At 45.9% G+C, this 20,139-nt stretch overlaps 1 protein-coding gene across 1 annotated transcript; it reads right to left on the bottom strand.

Annotated features, from left to right (window-relative positions):
* Nucleotides 1–381: 381 nt before the first annotated feature.
* Nucleotides 382–18,446, bottom strand: LOC130133117 (sodium/hydrogen exchanger 2-like). The gene is made up of 14 exons (XM_056301928.1): nucleotides 18,427–18,446; nucleotides 13,325–13,521; nucleotides 12,268–12,490; nucleotides 7,429–7,669; nucleotides 6,889–7,139; nucleotides 5,947–6,164; nucleotides 5,414–5,610; nucleotides 5,144–5,233; nucleotides 3,334–3,404; nucleotides 2,967–3,101; nucleotides 2,539–2,635; nucleotides 1,678–1,806; nucleotides 1,523–1,586; nucleotides 382–602 (listed from the first exon to the last, which is right to left on the bottom strand). The coding sequence occupies exons 1-14, from the start codon at nucleotides 18,444–18,446 to the stop codon at nucleotides 382–384; spliced, it is 2,154 nt and encodes a 717-aa protein (XP_056157903.1).
* Nucleotides 18,447–20,139: the final 1,693 nt, after the last annotated feature.

Here is a 20,139-nt window from a genome sequence, read left to right as displayed (position 1 = left end):
CAAGACAGTGTGTGCGTGTGTGTGTGTGTGTGTGTGTGCGACTGCCAGGTATTTCTAGGCTTGGCGCTACTCTTGGAGTGCCACTTTGGAAATGAATTAGATTGGAGACGTAAATGACCCTCAAAGCTCCGCTGCATATCTCAAGAGCAGCACGGGAATTGAGGCGCACCACTTGAGGACGTTTTTTATGTGGCTGGCAAAACACTTCAAATTAATACAGTCAGAGCCCGGGTGAGTCAATTCATACGATCATTTTTAATTGAATGATGTCCATAAATCTGGAAAAAAAAAGAAAAAGAAAAGGAAACAACTTTTAAACACCAATGTCGTCCAAACTGCCAACACCAGTAAAATGAGCTGCTAATCAATGACTGCAGAAAGTCACTTTCCCCCGTGTCTACCACTTTGTCTCTGACTCTGTACCTCCTTCTCGTTCTCCAGGACGAAGCTGAGCTGTTTTCTAGGGGTTTTATCCGCGGAGTCTTGCTGCGGTGAGAGGACCTGTTCTCCCCCTGCTGCCGGGCTGCCCGGCTCGGCTCTCACAGGCCCGGCTGGAGCTGCAGGGGCCGGGGAGTCGACCGGCCACGGGCTCATGGAGCAAACTGCAAAAGGGACAGAGGCCGAAGTAAGCCTGAGATCCACGCCATCTGAGTAGCACACCACAAGTTGGTGTCTGTGAATGTTCTCACTCATCCAGGTCATGGTTATCCAAAGGAGTTGAATCATGTGCAACTGGACTTGGTATATATCCGTGAAGACGTTTCGCCTCTCATCCAAGAGGCTTCCTCCGTTCGTGCCTTTCTGATTCTGATTCTATTCAGCTCCTTTGGATAACCACAAGTCGGGCTGTGAGTGGAGAAAGGGGCAAAGAGGCATCTCGGTGGGACACTTAACACCCCGTGATGTCCTTCAAAACCTAGGTGAGCATCGGTTTCTGGCGTGTCTCCATCTACTGACACTTTGAAAAAGGATAAAACTTGGCAGTCTCGCTCCTCGCTTCATATCTTACTGGTGTAGTGCACTTGACCGGACATGTGTCTCTTTCTCACCGGGGCAATTAGTTCTGCCGGCCTACAGTCACACCAGCGTGTTTCCGACTTTCCCAAACTGTTGCTGCAGCTCTAGATGTAGTTGGACCACTGCATTCTAGATGTCTAATGAGCTTTTGTAATAGACAATGAATGGAAAATTAGCTGTGTAGCTAGACGTAGTGGGCAGCTGCCGGGCAGGACCGGGGGACCAAATCCAGCTCGTCTTGCCGCCCCTTGGTCAGGGGCACAGACAGGAGTATTAACCCTAACATGCATGTCTTTTTGATGGTGGGAGGAACCGGAGCACCAAGAGAAAACCCACCGCAGACCCGGGGAGAACATGCAAACTCCACATAGAGGACAAACCTGGGATGACCCCCCCAAGGTCGGACAACCCCGGGGTTCAAACCCAGGACCTTCTTGCTGTGAGGCGACAGCGCTAACCACTGGGCCACTGTGCCACGACAGTGCCGCGGGTATGCGTACTATACCTGTGTGAGACCTGCTGAGGCCTGTCCTCACCCTCTGCGAGCCGCCAAACTCCCTGTCTTCACCCTGTTGCAGAGAAGAGTGTCGAGTATACACAGCAGAATCACTTCTGTGTCGGCGTGCTTGTACCTGCAGCTGTGCATTCGTATGCACCTACCTGTGGCCGTTGTGTGTGTGAAGCGTATGTGTATCTCTCTCCCAGACTCTGGTGCCTACGAAGTGGCTTCCTTGCTCGATCCATAACGGCTTCGTGTTGGAGAGTGTGTCTGCTGTAGGCCGGGATTTGCTACAGTGGGGACACACAGACCCCAGAGGACTGTAAAATGACTTGTCAGATAACACAAAGGGTTGGGAAATGACAAATACACACTAGGTCGAACCCATAATTGATATTGGGAGGTTACTGGTGCATGCATGCCAACATATATTTCCCCCCCTTTTCCTCCCCAATTATACCTGGCTAATCACCTCGCTCTCTGAGCCGTCCCAGTCACTGCTCCACCCCCTTTGCTGATCCGGGGAGGGCTGCAGACTACCACGTGCCTCCTCCAATACATGTGGAGTCGCCAGCCGCTTCTTTTCACCTGACAGTGAGGAGTTTCGCCAGGGAGGATGTAGCGCGTGGGAGGATCACGCTATTCCCTCCAGTTCCCCCTCCCCCCTGAACAGGCGCCCCGGCCGACCAGAGGAGGCGCTAGTGCAGCAACCAGGACACATACCCACATCCAGCTTCCCACCTGCAGACACGGGGATTCGAACCGGCGATCCCCATGTTGGGAGGCAACGGAATAGACCGCTACGCCACCCAGATGCCCCAAGCCAACGTATTTTTTATGAGGACTTATCAAACTACCTATTTTTGCATTGACAATATGGTTAAAACTAGGATGTAAAATGGATATTTAAAATAAAAACTAAATATCTTCCACGGACTGAGTGAGTACCGCAACGGTTGGCAGACGAAAGACAAGGAATGATGAAAAGGTGAAAGGCAGACGGCTCCATCCTGTGGCTTTACCTTGTTGTTAAAGTTGTGCAGGTTTCTGGAGAGGATACGTCTGATGCTGTCCATCTCTTCTGGTAGGAGGGGTCGATTCTGGAAACGAGGGTCAACACTAAACAGTAGGATGAAGGAAACGACAAGTTCACTCATCATTTTCGACGTTTCCTTTCAGCTAAGGAGGTTTTTAAATGAATCTTTGCTTCGGAAGAATGGAGGGAAATGCAAGGAAATGAGCACAGGCTACTCAGAGAGGAACTCAGGACAAAAGCTTCGCTGTAGGAAAACAACCCCCGAATGAGGCCGTTCAGATTTCCACGTGAGGCTTTTCCTGCTGCAAAATGAACGGACGAACGAAGAGATAGATAGGCAGATGAATAGGTAAACAGGTAGAGGACAGCCAAGTAAGCAGAAAACACCCATTTAGAGGGATGCTATTTTCTCACAGTGGTGGAGCTTCCTCCTCTCCCCTCTGCTCCCGTCTCTCGTGCTCCTGGTAAACCCTGAGGATGCTGGAGCGAGCCTGGTGCTCCTCGCGGATCAGGAAGCGACGGAGGTACTTTCTGTTAAACTGCTCGAACCTCTCGTGCACACAGGAAATGCATCAGTTACCAACCTTGAAAATGACTGTACCAAAGAGGACTTTTGACTCTACTCTAGGAATGTGGTTTTTGCTGCCATCTGCTGGTCGGTAGACTTCATGTCACAGATAACCCCCCAAAATAATGAATTAAAGGATGCAAGAGGCCCTTGACAATCACCTATTCAGCCTTACAGGGTGTGTTCGTCTATGCTCATGAAAGCAAAACTTACTTGTCCTTCCAGTAATGTTGTCCCCAGTAGCCGACGACGTCCTCTATCCCCGCCAGCAGATGGTCTAGGAGCTAGGGCAGAATAAAGATGGTGCCACAGAGGGCCTCTCAGTCAGAATGAACTGGTATAAATATTATCAACGCTGTAAACACAAATTGGTGAGCTTCACTTTTGTTTTGCTTAGTTTAAGTCTTTCAGCCCAACATCCTGGTTTTTTCCCCGGATTTCAAATCTTGGAAATGGTGATATGCACCCCTATTCAGACCCAAAACTCGATTCTGGCTTTTTCCTGGAAATCTCCTTTTCAGATACACCATCAGTAGATCGATGAATGTTCATTACATCAGCTCCTGTCCTGTGCTAGGATCTCACCCGTTAGTAACAGACCACTACTCAAACTATTTTAGATTACAGGTTGAAAATATGGCAGGTGGGCTGGATTATTTCAATGTGTTGCTATTTTTAATTGATTCACTCTTCTCCCCTCCCTCTCTCTCTCTCTCTCTCTCTCACACACACACACACACACACACACACACTACTTGTGGGGACCCCTCATTCCCTACATTCATTCCCTAACCCTTACCTCTAACCCTAACCATCATAACTACATGCCTAACCTTAACCCTTACCCTAACTTTAACCTTAACCTAATCCTAGCTCTGACCTTAACCCTAAACCCAAGTCCTAACCCTAAAATAGACCCTTTTCCTCACGGGGACCCATAAAATGTCCCCACAAGGTAGCTGGCTTCAGGTTTTTTTTGGGAGGGGGGGGCATTTGGTCCCCATTAGGATAGAAAACCTGGTGTGTGTGGATGTGCGCACACACACACACAGTTGTGGTGTGTTGAAAAGTGGTCATATATCATGGCATAACCACCTGCCATCTTGCCTTAATATAGTTCACCTGTTGTTCACTAGGTTAAAGAGGAACTAACCCCTACTCCGTTTTAGTGAATATGCAGGTTAGAAACCATTGTCTTGTTATTCTGTGATGTTAGCATAAGATAAACTCAGCTGTAGCTAATAATATTAAATAATAGGTCCATGCATGGACCTATTATTAATATGCATAGGTGTGCTGGCCCACCTCACTCAAATGGACCCATCAAAATCATCATTTAGACCATTTGGGATCCAGATGATAGCTCCAAAACATTTCTCTTTGTGTCAATCTATTCAAAATAAGCCGAGTAATTTTTTTTTCAAAGCGTAGAGAACATGTCCGGCTTCAGTATAGTGTTTTGCTATGGCAATAATCCATGTTGTTTGTCTTAATGGCAGTTTTTTTTTTTTGGTCCTGAAACATGAAGTTGCAGAGCCCATTCTGCTTGGCCCTCATATGCCAATTGATGAACTGACAAATTGGAATTTATTGGAAATTGGAATTTATTGGAAATTGGAATTGGAATTTATTTGGAAATTTTTTTTTTCCCCCAATGAGGACTTTGCATTCGTTGTGTTGTTGCAACATGCACACCCTCTACACCTGCACATCCCACATGGGTTTATGCAGGGTCATCTTCCTGTGCACCTGAATATCATATATTGTGGGAGTTCCTCTGAATGGGAAAAAAAACGCGGTGGAGGTACACCGTATCTTGGAGAGGGCGCTCAAACTAGAGAATATGCTAAAAAAAAACAACTTCAATATTGATTTTATTTCCATTTCATGATGACTGAATCGGTTGACCTGTTTCCGATTCTTCACTTCAGTGCTCAGATCTGGGCGTCGCCTTTACATGTTTAATGGCGCTCTTAGCGGCGTCACCTCAACACGGTCGCAGTGATTTCTGGAGGTATCTCACCCTGCTGTGAATCTCCTCGCTGACAGTAGGAAGAACTCTCTTCTTCCTCTTCACCTCCAGCAGCTCCACCAGCGGCTTTATGGTCATCCCCTGCGGGGCGGACAGAAGCAAGCTCACCGAGCATTGTCGTATGCAAACTACGGAAATGTCCTTTCATCAAACTTGACGTGTGTGTATGTGTGTGTGTGTGTGTGTGTGTGTGTGTGTGTGTGTGTGCGTGCATGTGCGTGCGTGTGTTTGTGTGTGTGTAAGAGAGATTATTTTCTTGACCTGCACAAACACAGTGAATAGGATGACTACAATGGTTGTTGTGATGAAGAGTCTCTTCTTGGGGAAGTCATCAATGAGGAAGACCAGGGAGAAGCAAATTGCGCCCCTCAGGCCACCGTAGGCAATAATGAACTGATCTCTAAATGTCACAGCGTTCCTCCGCAGCTTGTTCACCACAGCAGTCAGCAAGAGAACACCTTGAGAGGAGGGGATATGTGCTCGCTCTTGAATTTGTTTTCTTTGCCGGGGCGAATTTGTTATTGCAACTGTCCTGGTGGCAACTGTTTGAAAAGTTAACTTTGGACTGAAAGCCGGTTTGCAATCTAGCTGAGAAAAAGATGAGACATGCCCCCCCCCTTATTTAAATACACATTGGATGAGGTTTCAAAATTGAGCTACTCAAGCAGTATTGTACTGCGCAGCCCGGAGGTGTGAGTTTAATTTACTCAGTGTGGGCGTCACCATGTCCCTGATCAGATGGCAATCATAAAATATAAGCCAAGTCTGAAAAGTAAGGACAGTCTCATTCCTACCTGTGGCCCTCCAGACCAGGCAGAACAGCAGGGTGGAGCAGACAAAGGGCCAGCTCCACATGTGAACGTCCTGTATGGTGGACACGCCCAGGAAGATGAATATCAAGGTTTCGCTCACGCTGCTCCACATCTTCAGGAAGTACTGGATGCTGGTGTTGCTGCGCTCGGACACGTTAGCCTCGACGTACTGCTTCATGGTCACGGCACACGTCACAATGCTGAGGGAGGAGAGGGCAATGGACACACAAACCGTATGGGATGCTGCCTTGTTTAACGGGGAGTCTTTTTCGTGTGTATCCATGTGTGAGTCTATAGATTGTAAACCCAAATTCAACCAAGCAACATTGGATATCCAACGCTGTTTTTCAGCCTGTTCCCATGTATGCCTCATTATGTTTTTTTGGGGCAGGGGATTCCCCCCCTTTTTCTTCCCAATTGTATCTGGCCAATTACCCCACTCTTCCGAGCTGTCCCAGTCACTGCTCCGCCCCCTCTGCCGATCCGGAGAGGGCTGCAGACTACCACATGCCTCCTCCGATACATGTGGAGTCACCAGCCGCTTCTTTTCACCTGACAGTGAGGAGTTTCACCAGGGGGATGTAGCACATGGGAGGATCACGCTATTCCCCCCCAGTTCCCCCTCCCCCCTAAACAGGCGCCCCGACCGACCAGACGAGGCGCTAGTGCAGTGACCAGGACACACCCACATCCAGTTTCCCACTCGCAGACACAGCCAAATGTGTCTGTAGGGACGCCCAACCAAGCCGCAGGTAACACAGGGATTCGAGCCGGCTAATGCTCTGTTTTGCAGCTTGTTCTCATGTATGCCTCATTACGTTTTAAGAACAGAATCAGCTATATAATAAAGCTCAACTGATTTATTGATGCTTACTCCAACAAGTTGTCCACACCCATACTCGACAACACAGTTGCTGTACTTACGCCATTATACCAGAGAGGTGAAGCATCTCAGAGGTCAGATAGGACAAGTAGGAATAGAGGAAGACAAAAAGTGGGGCGATGACCTGGGCTCTGGAGGTGAACCGAGAGGTGAGGGCCGCCACCAGGCCAAAGAACAGACCCACAAACAGCCCCCCCAGGCCCACCACCACCACCCTGCAGCCCCCAAGCAGTACATCCAGCCCAGACACAGATGGCAGACGTAGGAAGGACTCAAATAGCTTGTAAAGCACCTGGGTGAGAATAGAAAATGGGGGAAACCAATTATTATCTTAATTTTTTTCAGTGTGTGCAACCGATGTATACCACCGGACACGTCAAAGCGTTTTCAAGTGCAAGTTCAAATTCACACTTTCAGTCATTAGCCATCTAACCTGTTGGGATGCTCAAGTCAAGTAGAACAACTAAGAGTGTCTAATATCTAAAACAGAGTATATAACAATGCAAGTCATACATTCAGGACCGTAGCTATAAAGGACCTCCCCCCAACCCCCCTCCCATTCCCACAGCATCTCCTCCTACCACTGTAACAGCATCATTGAGCAGTGACTCGCCAAACACCAGGATATGTAACTGTTCATTAACGTGGATCTCCTGGAAGACAGAAAGTACGGCCACTGGGTCCACGGCTGCAATTAGGGAGCCAAATAGTAGGCAGTGGAGCAGAGAGATGTCTCCGAGGGAGCTGTGGGCCAGCAGACACACACCGTACAGGGACAGGCCGATGCCCAGTACGTTCCACAAGGTTCCCAGAACGGCATACCTTGAGAGAGGTAAGACACTAAGTGACATTGGCAAATAAAGGAAGGATACACCCATGCCTTCAGATCCCAACCACTGGATGATGCCTTTGCTGAGGTTTAGCCAACCCCCCCCCCCTTGGAGTTTTTCCTCATCTGAATCAGGTGGGGGTATCAGCATCAGAATCACCTTTATTCGCCAAGGTACATTACATGCAGCAAGAATTTTACTTGATGTTCTCCGTGCAGCTTAGTACAGTACAATAAACTAAACAAAATGCCCATTAAATGCAATACAGTGTGCAATACAACAGTGGACACAAGACGTACAATATACAACACAATACAAAACCCACAATATACAATATAATATAATATACAATACAATACGATAAGGGTGGGGATCTGGGCGCTCAGCCATCTTCAGTAAAACTGAAGAATTAGCCTAGCTTAGAACGTAAACACGACGCACATGTTTTACGTCCCTTACGTGTCACCATCCAGTTGGTTCAGCCGTGAGGAGCGTGCTGCAGTCAAGAATTGAGCTTTAAATTTCCGATTATGGAGTTTACTGCATCGAGACATAATCCAAAGGAGTTGAATCAAGTGCAACTGGACTTGGTTATATATCCGTGAAGACGTTTCGCCTCTCATCCAAGAGGCTTCATCAGTTCGTGCCTTTCTGAGTAGATCAAGCTAGTCTGACTGGCTGGTGATGAAACTCAGATATTTAGCCTCTTTGGAGTCGTTATCAGAGCTATTGATGTCAATGGCTCTTTTGTGTTCCGATGTTTAGCAACGACAGTCGTTGGAGGTGTTAGTTTCGACTTCATTAGTACTCCATTCAGTGGTCATGAGTCGTTGGAGCCGTTAGCAGGGGTTAAAGTGGGATTTGGTAAGTGGGGGATCTCTGTATTAGAAAGGTGGGAAAAAGTGCGGGAGTGATAGCACTGTTAGCTAATAATAGCTACCGGTAGCTAACGTTTGCTAGCTAGTTAGTTATTTGAATGAAAATATTGCATGGCCAGAGCTAAGGTTGGACAAACATAACTAGCTAGCTACCGGTAACGTTACCGGACGCTACCGATAGTTAGCTTGCCTAACAGCATTCAAACAACTAGCCAGCAACGTCAGCAACTAGCTAGCAACGTTACCGGGTGGAAGATAGCTAGTTAGCTAGCTAGCTAACGTTACGTTCGCTAACGTTAGTTGCTTGAATGAAAACCACAGCAGAGCTAGACAAAACTATCGGAAATACACTGAAGATACTCACTCTTTATGCCCCCAAATCCAAGATAATAGTGCAGGTAGCAGGTTGACGCTCTCTCGAGTCTTGTCTGCCTGGTGCGGTGAACTGACCCTGACCCGTGAGTGTGAAGCCAGTCTCTTTAGATGTCAAGTCTGGTGAAGCCACACAGCAGGCAGGTGCGGGTCACGTGAGGACGCAATATCATTCAAACTTTTAGAAAAAATAAAGTAGTATAAAAATAGAAGAACGACTTTATGTGCGATTTATTTTGTAATGCTTGTGAATTGGCTGCATCATGTTTTTTGTTTTAAATTTTACTGTGACAAAAAGGTTGATATTACTCCTGTCTACAGAGTGCCGGATCTCAGCTCCGGTTGACTTGGGGAGGAGGAGGGGAAGTGCCGGTGTCGGGATCCGGGTAGCTGCGGCCCACTTTAATCACTGGCCGTTAGTAACCGACTGTTGTTATTGGAGGCTAGGCTTCTTGAGTCTCCTGGGTAGAGATGAAAGGACGGCATTGTAAGCGGGAGATAGGCGGTGTCGCAGACCTCCTCCTCTGTTGATGGATGGTTTTTCCAGTTTCACATAGATGGTTTCCTTCACCCCTCTTTCAAACCATCTATCTTCCCTGTCCAAAAGGTGTAGGTTGCTGTCCTCGAAGGAGTGTGTCTTCTCCTTTAGGTGTAGATAGACTGCTGAGTCTTGTCCTGAGGAGTTTGGCCTTCTGTGTTGGGCCATCCATTTGTGTAGTGGTTGTTTGGTTTCTCCTATGTATAGGTCAGTGCAATCCTCATTGCATTGTACAACATACACCAGATTGCTTTTCTGGGTGTGTGGTACACGGTCTTTGGGATGAACCAGTTTTTGTTGGAGTGTGTTGCTGGATTTGAAGTATACCGGGATGCGGTGTTCGTTAAACATTCTCCTGAGTTTCTCAGAGACCCCAGAAACATACGGGATGACTGTGTTATTCCTTCTGTTCCTCTTCTCCTCATCGCTCACCCGGTTGGTGTTTTTGGGACGTGTTGCAGTTTTCACAAAGGTCCAACTGGGGTAGCCGCAGGTTTTTAAAGCTCCCCTCAGGCGTTTGTGTTCTTCTCGTTGGGCCTGAGTGCTGCTGGGCACATTGTCAGCTCTGTGTTGCAGAGTTCTGATGATGCCCAGTTTGTGTTCCAGCGGGTGGTGTGAGTCGAAAAGTAGATATTGGTCTGTGTGTGTAGGTTTCCTGTAAACCCCAATGTGGAGGCTTCTATCTCCCCCAATGTGGACATCACAGTCCAAGAAGGGCAAACTGTTGTTCTTTACGTCTTCCCTTGTGAACTTAATGTTCGCGTCCACTGAGCTGATGTGTTTGGTAAACGCTTGCACCTATTGTGTTTGGATTTTGACTCATGTTTAGTCCACATATCTGAACCAGTGGCTCGGAGGTGTTCCTCTGGAGGAGTTCAGGGCCCTGTGTTCTACCTCTTCCATATATAAGTTGGCCACAATGGGCGATACCGGTGAGCCTATTGCACAGCCGCGTTTCTGACTGTAAAACTGGCCCCTGAATTGGAAATATGTAGTGTTCAGGCAAAGGTCCAGTAGTTGGCAAATCTGGTCTGGGCTGAGGTTGGTCCTATTGTGGAGAGTGTCGTCCCGTAGCAAACGTTGCCTCACAGTTTCCAAAACCTCCATGGTTGGGATGCAGGTGAATAACGATGTTACGTCGTAGGATACCATGGTTTCATCCGGTTCCAGTTTTACGCCTTGGACATTGTTCACAAAGTCAATGGAGTTTTGGATATGGTGAGGTGTTTCGCCCACTAAAGGGGTCAAAATGTTGGCTATATGTTTGGCAATGTTGTACGTGACCGAGTTTATGCTGCTGACGATGGGCCTGAGGGGGGTTCCATCTTTATGGATCTTAGGGAGTCCATATATGCATGGAATGTTATCTTGTGGGTAGAGACGGTGGTATTGTATCCGATCAATGGTCCCTCCTTTCTGTAGTTTCTCTAGGTACTCTATTATTCTCCTCTTGTAACCACTAGTAGGATCGCATCTCAGAGGTTCATAGGTGTCGGTGTCGCTGAGTAATGACGTGATCTTGGCGTGGTAGTCTGTTGTGTTGAGGATAACCGTGCATCTCCCCTTATCTGCTGGAAGGATAGTGATGTTTTCATCCATGGTCAGGGCTGTCACGGCTTTCCTTTCCTCCGTGGTTAGGTTGGAAGGAGGGGGTTTCGCATTGGACAGAGCTGCTGACACCTTTAACCTAAGCTGTTCCGCCTCGGTTTCCGTTAGATTGTTTTTCCTTATAGCTGATTCTGTGGATGTGATGAGGTCAACTATAGGTAGTTGTTTGGGTGTCATGGCGAAGTTCAGTCCTTTGGCTAAGACCTCCTTCTCTGATTGGCTAAGTACCTTGTCCGACAGATTTTTGATCCATTTGTTCTGCGTTTCGTTTTGTGTGGGATGTTCTGTCTTTTGTCTCCAGGTAAGTATATCTGCTTGGCTAGTGTTGTTGGTTCATCGCTGTAAGTTTTGAAACTTCCTTGTCTGCCTTTCTTTGGTTTTGTGGTGTTGAGATAGTTGAGCGATTGCCTCTTTTCATCTCTACCCAGGAGACTCAAAAGCCTAGCCTCCAAGAACAACAGTCGGTCACTAACGGCTCCAACGACTCATGACCACTGAATGGAGCACTAACGGAGTCGAAACTAACACCTCCAACGACTGTCGTTGCTAAACATCGGAACGCAAAAGAGCCATTGACATCAATAGCTCTGATAACGACTCCAAAGAGGCTAAATATCTGAGTTTCATCACCAGCCAGCCAGACTAGCTTGGTCTAGTCAGAAAGGCGCGAACTGAGGAATCCTCTTGGATGAGAGGCGAAACGTCTTCACGGATATATAACCAAGTCCAGTTGCACTCGATTCAACTCCTTTGGATAACCATGACCTGGATGAATGAGAACATTCACAGACATCGAGACATAATCTTTTATGAGAGAATCTCGACGCATCTAAGACCCCACCCCTACAGTGCGGTATACAACACAACACACAGCACCAGGATAGTGAGTACTGTTCATTTATATTTAAATATAAATAAATGCTAAACGATGATGATCATTTACTGCATCTAGTTGTTTCTCACTATGGGACTGCTAAGCCCTCTGAGACTGTAGCTTTCATTATAGATAAACTTGACTTTCTTTTGATTTACTCTTGTGAGTGGCGCACCCTGCCAAGTGTTGGAACTACACCGGGTATTCAGCAAGGTTTAATGCTTCATTCTTACACACGCACACACACACAAAAAAACAAAACCACACACACATGCACACACACACACACACACCACACACCACATTAACGGTCATCCTACCAGAGGATTGTGCCAAGGTTTTCAAAAAACAGTTTCCCTGGCAGGAAGTACCCTGCGTCCAAGACGATTGGCGGAAGCAGAAAGAGGAAGAAGGCGTCAGCACTGAGAGTGGGCGGGGCAGAGTGGCGGACGCCGTAAATAACCCCTCCCACCAGCAGGCCAACCATGATAAGCAGACAGCTTTCTGGGACCACTGCTGGAACACGACCTGACCAGTGGAACCCTGAGGAGGAGGAAAAGGAAGACGAGATGGACAAGTTGGAAAGGGAAAGGGCAGAAAGAGGGATAATACATTACAGACATAATGTACGTCTGAATTGTTCCCAGAGACGTGATCATGGCTTTAAGAGCCTCTGAAAGTCTTACTTTGCATAACTTAGTGACCGAAAACATAAACGTGTAACCACATCATTAGTAGGGCACTCTACTCTCACATGTCTCACACACACACACACACACACACACACACACACACACACACACACACACACACACACACACACACACACACACACACACACACCCCACATTCTCTGGCTCACTTTCCATTGTATTCACACCATTCCTCATGGTCAAATATTTCAAATTCATTGGTAGGACCACCAATTCCTCCTTTTTGTCATGTCAAATCCGTCAAATTGTTGAACATGGCCTGACACCTACCCCCCATTCACACACCCACTACAACCTACACACAACGCACGCATACACAATACATACATATACCTCTCCCCCCACTGACTGAACTCTCTCCTGTGCAATACGCCCATATGCCATACTTGTATTACTGCTAAATGTATGCCAATTGTAGTATGTTCATGTGCACACCGGACTGCACCTTGAGCACTGCTGTTATTTTGAATTTTTTAAAATTGTTTTGTTTTAATTCTTTTTTTTTAATTAAGGGAGTGCCATTGTAATTTTGTTGTGTTGTTGTCTTGCACAGCAGTACAATGACAATAAAGTTTCTATCTTATCTTATCTTATCTTATCGTACCATAACATCTGTTCCAGTGTCTCGTCTTGGTATGAATGAACCAACAGACAGGAAGCTTACCCAGCTTGGCCAATGAGGCCAACATGATCCACAGCACTATCTCAAATGGTGCCTGCACATGGTGGTAGTCCACACTGAAAACCCTTAGAGCCATGGGGAGATTCATGGCCAGGCTGCCATCACTGCTGTTGAAGTCCAGTTTTGTGACCAGAATCTGGGGCTGAGGCACTTCAGCGCGGGCTGTCAGGCCTGGACATCTGAACAGGCAAGCGCCGAGCAACAAATTGTGAATCCAGAGTCTAACCATCCCGTAACCATGCTGGGAATGACATGAGAGAGGAAAAGATTAGGAGAGCAGTTATAGAGACAGGGGAGGGCCCAGCACATGGACTAACTCTCTCTCTTCCCCCCTCTCGAACACAGAACACACACACACACACACACACACACACACACACACACACACACACACACACACACACGTCTATCCAGTGAGTGCCCATGCAGCTGCTAATATGCACAGGAATCCCTGAGCTAGCAATGATGCTCAAATACCCCTATAGAGTGCAAATACCACTATAGAGTTTATGAGTGAGAGCAAATTTTGGTGCTCTTCAGACACATAGACAGCACAACTTGCAAACTTGGATGAAAACAGAACCTAAAATTGGTACTTATAATATATTTATAGACAAGGAGTATTAGGCCTGAGTAACTTGTGTTTTTTTTTAAGAATTATTATTCTGTATGATATTGTATTGGATCAACTGTAAATGGCAATAAGGCCGCAACAGCTGGCAGATGACTTCTCTTCAGTTGTGCATGTTAATGAGTGAAACTGTTGTGGTTTGCTTTGTCTGAATGGCAAATTGGCAGCTTAAGTCAACATTGCAAAGCCAAACAAAAACACAACGAATCAAGTGAGAATTGCATAATAATGTGAAAAAAAACAGCGTTAAATGATTAAATTTTGTTTCGATAGGAGTTTCGTAAGAGGGAATAACAGACATATGTATCAATCTTTTCAGGTATTGATAAAATGCTTTATCATTCTTTGTGGCCAAGTTGACTAGATCCTCATTTCCATGTATTGGTGAGATAACAAACCGCAGCAGTTGCTCATCATCAGGGTGATTACCTCCGATGATATTTGCAGCCAATGCCGATTGTTTCAAAAATAGACCGACGTTGTGTTACCATAAGTTTATGGTCATTAGCATCATCTAACTGTCCTTTTTAGTTTACCTGAGAACAACTAAATGAAAAGTGCAAAAAATGTCTCTTTCTCTCATGAATGTCATTGTGCGGACATGCGGAGTCCCTCCTCACCTTGTTGGTGCTGGTTCATGAGGCATGTGCGACTCCAGCTCGGTCACTCGCTTCTTGGGCGGCACGGTGTCCCAGTGGTTAGCACTGTTGCCTCACAGCAAGAAGGTCCTGGGTTCAAACCCCAGGCCATCCCAGGTCCTTTCTGTGTGGAGTTTGCATGTTCTCCCCGTGTCTGCGTGGGTTTCCTCCGGGTGCTCCGGTTTCCTCCCACCATCAAAAAGACATGCATGTTAGGTTAATGCTCCTGTCTGTGCCCCTGAGCAAGGCAATGGAAAGAACTGCAGTTGGTCCCCGGGCGCTGCATCTGCCCACTGCTCCTATACAATAGGATGGGTCAAATGCAGAGAACAAATTTTGCTGTAACCTGTACAATGACAAAAAACACACGTGGCCTTCTTTCTTTCTTCTTCTCTTAAGTTCGACAGAGATGTTCACACTGAACGGTGTGTCATGGTCGCTCTTCTTGGTGCCCTCAGTACCTACCCACAGATGGCTGAACTGCTCTGTGGCTATGAAGCTGCAGGATAACATGAGTGGATTGTACATAAGACCCTTTCTTCTTACAGGGCATCGTGTAAGAGCGGGTTTAAAAGTCACTTGCAGGGGCCTGGACAGGTTGTGTTCTCTCTCTGTCGGTTGTTCCCAAGGTCTTTAACAAAACTCATCACTCTGATGAAGTGGGAGGCGTGTAAGTGGCGGGTGAGTGATGTCACGTTCGGAGCCCGTCAAAAGAACGCACGCTCTGAACATCTGTCCACACTCACATCCTCCTTTAAAAAGGATGGATGGGGTTACTCCACCCGGTGTCAGAAGTGAAGAAGCCGTCCGGATGACTGGCAACGCATCTTCAAACTGAAAACGAACATCCAGTGGATAGATTCAAACCGCTCTGGGATATTTTACTTCCTGGATGACTGAAATTAATCTACATAAACATATGTTGTGCCAGATTTGTTTTTCAGAAGCATAGTTTTGCACACACTGCGAGAGGTTAAGGTTTTTCTCTGCATCTGTGAATGACTTAGCCAATGACCAGGATCAAGGCTCGGGATCTTATTTATGCTTCCCTAATGAGTGGTCCAGCTGGTCTCAACATAAATTGAAGTCTTAGCTCTCTCCTGTGGCAGAACTCTGCTCTTACATCATGTCACGGATCCCATCTGCAGCAATTCTGTTTTCACCACCCTTCACATCCGTCCCATATCTGTATCCAACAACTGGCCTCATTCAACTGTGTGCACAAAATTATGAAGAAGAGGCATGGTTACAGTATTCTGTAAACCCCGAAATCCAATGACATGCAGTGTCAGGTATCAGATACTCCTGCCATTGCGCCACTTACCTCAAAATTTTGTTAGAGGTTGGTACCCAGGCACTGGACTGTGACTGGCTGCCCACTATCAACCTATATTCAAAGAAATAGATGGTGCTGCAATTTCCTACTAACTGTCCTGCTACCAAGGTGAGTTAGTACATCTCCCCAAAACCAAGTTCTTCCTCAGAAGGGAAGTCCTCTTAGCCATCCGTCAGTTCTTCCTCCTGGGCGTAGTCCCATGGTGGTAATTCAACAGACCTTTCTCCAGGACTTCATTCTCCCAAAGGAGGGAACCCTCCTCCTCCACTCAACCTGTTACAAAGGTAAGAAACAACTCTCCCTAAGTGTCACATACCTTCTTCTTCTTCTTCTTTTGCAGGGCATCAGATGTTCCCAAAGAGGGGACGTTTTCATGAACACGAGCATATCAGGGTGTTATATCTTGTTTTGACTCTCATAATGCATATTTCAAGTTATTGCAAGTAAAATTGTCTTGTCCCGCTAGCAAATACTATTGCTTATTTCAAGGAAGTGTACTTGTTTCATGGTCACAAGACTTGTTAGAAAGTAAAACAAGAAATTTGGTAAGAGACATTCTTTCTGTTTTAAAGGAAATGTCTTGAAATAAGACTAGGTCAAAGCCTAGATAAAATGTCAAAGTTGATATCTTCAGATGTCTTGTTTTGTCTGACCAACAGCTCAAAACACAAAGATATTCAGTTTACTGCCATGTATGACAAAGAAAAGCATCAAATCCTCACATTTTAGAGACTGCCGGCCGCAGAGATGCAGTTGGCGAACGCATGCAGTACGAGGGTGGGTGTTTGAACTAAAATAGGGATCGATTGGCCTCTAAACTTGGAGAAAAAGGGAAAAATCAGAAATAAAAATGTAGAAAAAATCCTCACATTTTAAAAAAAAAACTTTAACCAGAAAATGTTGAGGATTTTCACTAGAAAAATAATCAATTATTCGTTTATAAACATAAAGTGGCTTCAGAAAGTTTGATTTTTAATAAAATTGACAAAGATTTCCCTAAACATGTTTTCAATTTGTAGTAATGTAGTAGCAGCAGGCGTGCACAGCGCACTTGTTACCATTCAATGGCTCATCTTTTTCGTCTTCTACTTTAATTGGTGGTTGGCAAACAGCTTTTTAGTGCACCACCGCCACCTTCAGTGACTCATTGTATTAGGTTAGCCTTGTATAAAATGTGTGTGTGTGTGTGTGTGTGTGTGTGTGTGTGTGTGTGTGTGTGTGTGTGTGTGTGTGTGTGTGTGTGTGTGTGTTGTCTTACCTCCCATAGGTGAGATGTCCTGCTGATCTTGCTGAGGATCAATCTGTGCTTCATTAAGGAACCGCTAGACAGAGGTGAGGAAGTTGGATCAGTGTTTCCTACAATTCCATGACGCGGTGGTGCTTTGGCAAAGAATTCTTGTTTTTGATCACTATTCGGGTCTGATTATATTTCAATATTTTTTTCAAATGCTGAGAAAGTCTGTAATTATAATCAACAGTCTACTTTTAAAACATTTTGACTAGGCCTAGGTGAGTTGTCAGGTGATCTCCACCTCCCTCTCTCTCAGACCTGAGTCCAGCCAGACATAGCAGAGCACGAGGAGCTCCCTCACACCACCACCAGGACCACCCTGACCACAGCATCAGACCAGAGCCAGACTTCCACAAGCTATCTCTTGGTTTCCCCAGAGAACTGCTCTGTGGCTGAGCTGTGCAGCTCCAGCATGGTTTGGTGCTACCACAGACCGCACCATAAGGAGACTGAACAGAGCAGAGTTGACAGTTCAGGCTGTTCATCCTCCTAGGACTGTTACAGGAAGCCCAACCCTGCCACTGCCAGTGGGATTAGCAATATAGGTGGTGTATCAATGTACATGATCATGGTTTACATATTGGCATGTTGAAAAAGATTTTATATTTGCATACAGACACATCTATGTGAGTACATGTACACACTTGTTGGACAGGTTTATGTGTTCACTGATTGCACGTGATTCAACTTGGCTCCAGCCTGTCCAAATCCTTGCATTTCAACTTTGTTTCTCTCCCCTGCAGATAACGCTTCATTCAACAGTTTCATCACAATTTTGAATAAGTGACATTATACTGACATTTAATTTTTGGGTTTGCAACTTCATTATTATACCAACATTTTTTTCCCCTAGTTTTGGAGACACATTGTTATCTGGAGATATTTCTTTATGGTAACACTGGAGAGCTAACTGAACAGTTTTTTGTTTGTTTTTTGGCGTATGCCACTTTACGGCCCTTCTGAAACGTTGGAATGGAATTTGCCATCAGACCAACTCTCATGACTCTAATCCAAGTGGTACCGCCAGAGCTAGTGGTTATAGTGAATTTTTAATGGCCGAGGTTCCCACCTCAATGTCTCTGCTCCGAGGGTTTATGGATTTGGCACCGTTCTTTTCAGCAGCGTTCTCTCTGTTTATCACTGCAACCTTCCCCCTGTTTTTTTCTAGATACTTGGTTCCTTCCTGACCTCAACTCCTCCATGGCCATCTTGAAGACATCGTCAATGACGAAAACAGAGTCAGCATGTTTCCCCTACCATTCCTCCTCCCCAACCTAGCACAATGCATCCTGCAGTGTTTCAATTCAACATATCTGCATCTCTGTGGTTATCCTTCCGTGTGGGTTAGATGGATGGATGATAGAATAGAACCAGAGGGTCTAACTGACAACTACTAACTATGCAGTGTGATGGCCCCAGAGCCTTGGTTGTGTGTACTATGTGTATGTGTGTGTGTGTGTGTGTGTGTGTGTGTGTGTGTGTGTGTGTGTGTGTGTGTGTGTGTGTGTGTGTGTGTGTGTGTGTGTGTGTGTGCGTGTGTGTGTGTGTCTCTTGCAGGTCGTTGGCAGGGTGGAGCTGAGGCGTCATCACAATCACCGGGAAAACCTGGCCAGTGATATAAGTTACTTAACCTCTGACGTCAAACACCGTCACCCTTCACTGAGCTCTGCGTGCACGTTTGTTTTGTTACCTCATTTTGTTTTATACGGACAACACATATCTCACACGCTGCACTCATGCACTTTCACACACCAATACCTTGAATTCTCCCCCTCAAATTATCCTCCCTCTCCATCAGAGGTTTGCAAAATGGCTGTGTCCGAAATCATTCACTACTCACTATAAAGTCTACTAGCGCACGACATTTTGTAGCGCTGTCCGAACGAATAGTAGGAATTACTATACTGTAGCCAGTGTTGTAGTCGAGTCACTAAACCTCGAGTCCGGACTCGAGTACTACAACACGGACTGTAGCGAATTCGGGGGACAACGCAACCACAGGAACTGCCGCGGCCGGGAAGCGAACCTGTACCGCCCGCACCGCAGGAGACATCGCTAACCGCTCGACTAAAGGGTCAGACCCGCGACCTAGCGGCCAGCGTGTCTTCTTATCCATGCACGTTACAATACTATATATGGTGGACCAATAGTATCCCGCAATGCATCGTGAAAAGCAGTGTACAACCAATCGATGGTCGCTGTTGTTTCCCCGATATGAACTTAGGGAAACCCAAGCAATGTATACCATCATGCATTGCGCTGAAAGCAAAATGGCAGACGGACCAGAGGAGAGGGAGCTGTCGTACAAGTGTAAGCAATTTTCGGTTTAACTTTCGATCATATGATGAAGTTTTTTGTAACAGTTTATTAGCCATGTAATAAATTGTGAATGCATTGCGCCATTACGGCCCAAATCACGGCTAGCGACCCAGCTGTCTAGTCCTCATCTATTGATCACAAAAAAATATATGCAGATTTACACAATGTAAAAATGCTCCATTAGAAGCAAAACTCCTACATTTAAAATCCTACTTAAGTAAAAGTGTAGAAGTATTACCAGCTAAATGGACGTAAATTACTACAGCAAAAGTACACATTTTGCAGAAAACCGGGCTGTGACTAATATATTGAAACGCTGCTTATGTATACGTCAACTCATCAGTATTAATGAAGTACTTTGTTAAATTTATTTAAATCAGATACTTTTACTTAAGTAAAATGTATCATTGTTATTTAGTGTGACTGCTGGGCATTCACACTATTGCGTTGCAGTTCTTTATTTATTTTTTCTCCCGCCCATTTTTCGACACTTTGTAGCTCCTTCATACTTTTAGCTACTGAAACCATTCAACTATCAAAATGTTCAACTCATTAAGGACATTATTGCCCCCCTTTCAGATT

The sequence above is a fragment of the Lampris incognitus genome, unplaced genomic scaffold (assembly GCF_029633865.1).
Source record: "Lampris incognitus isolate fLamInc1 unplaced genomic scaffold, fLamInc1.hap2 scaffold_228, whole genome shotgun sequence".
Classification (NCBI taxonomy): Eukaryota; Metazoa; Chordata; class Actinopteri; order Lampriformes; family Lampridae; genus Lampris; species Lampris incognitus.
This window is presented reverse-complemented; position numbering and strand designations above follow the sequence as displayed.

What these genes read in the sequence shown, in the direction of transcription:
- LOC130133117 (XM_056301928.1), bottom strand. Translation starts at nt 18,446, where the DNA reads ATGGCCATGGAGGAGTTGAG. An exon ending in CACCTCTCTGGTATAATGGC is followed by an intron (nt 6,165 to 6,888) that starts GTAAGTACAGCA and finishes CTCCTCCCTCAG; the next exon opens with CATTGTGACGTGTGCCGTGA. An exon ending in CCTGGTCTGGAGGGCCACAG is followed by an intron (nt 5,611 to 5,946) that starts GTAGGAATGAGA and finishes CCTCCTCTCAAG; the next exon opens with GTGTTCTCTTGCTGACTGCT.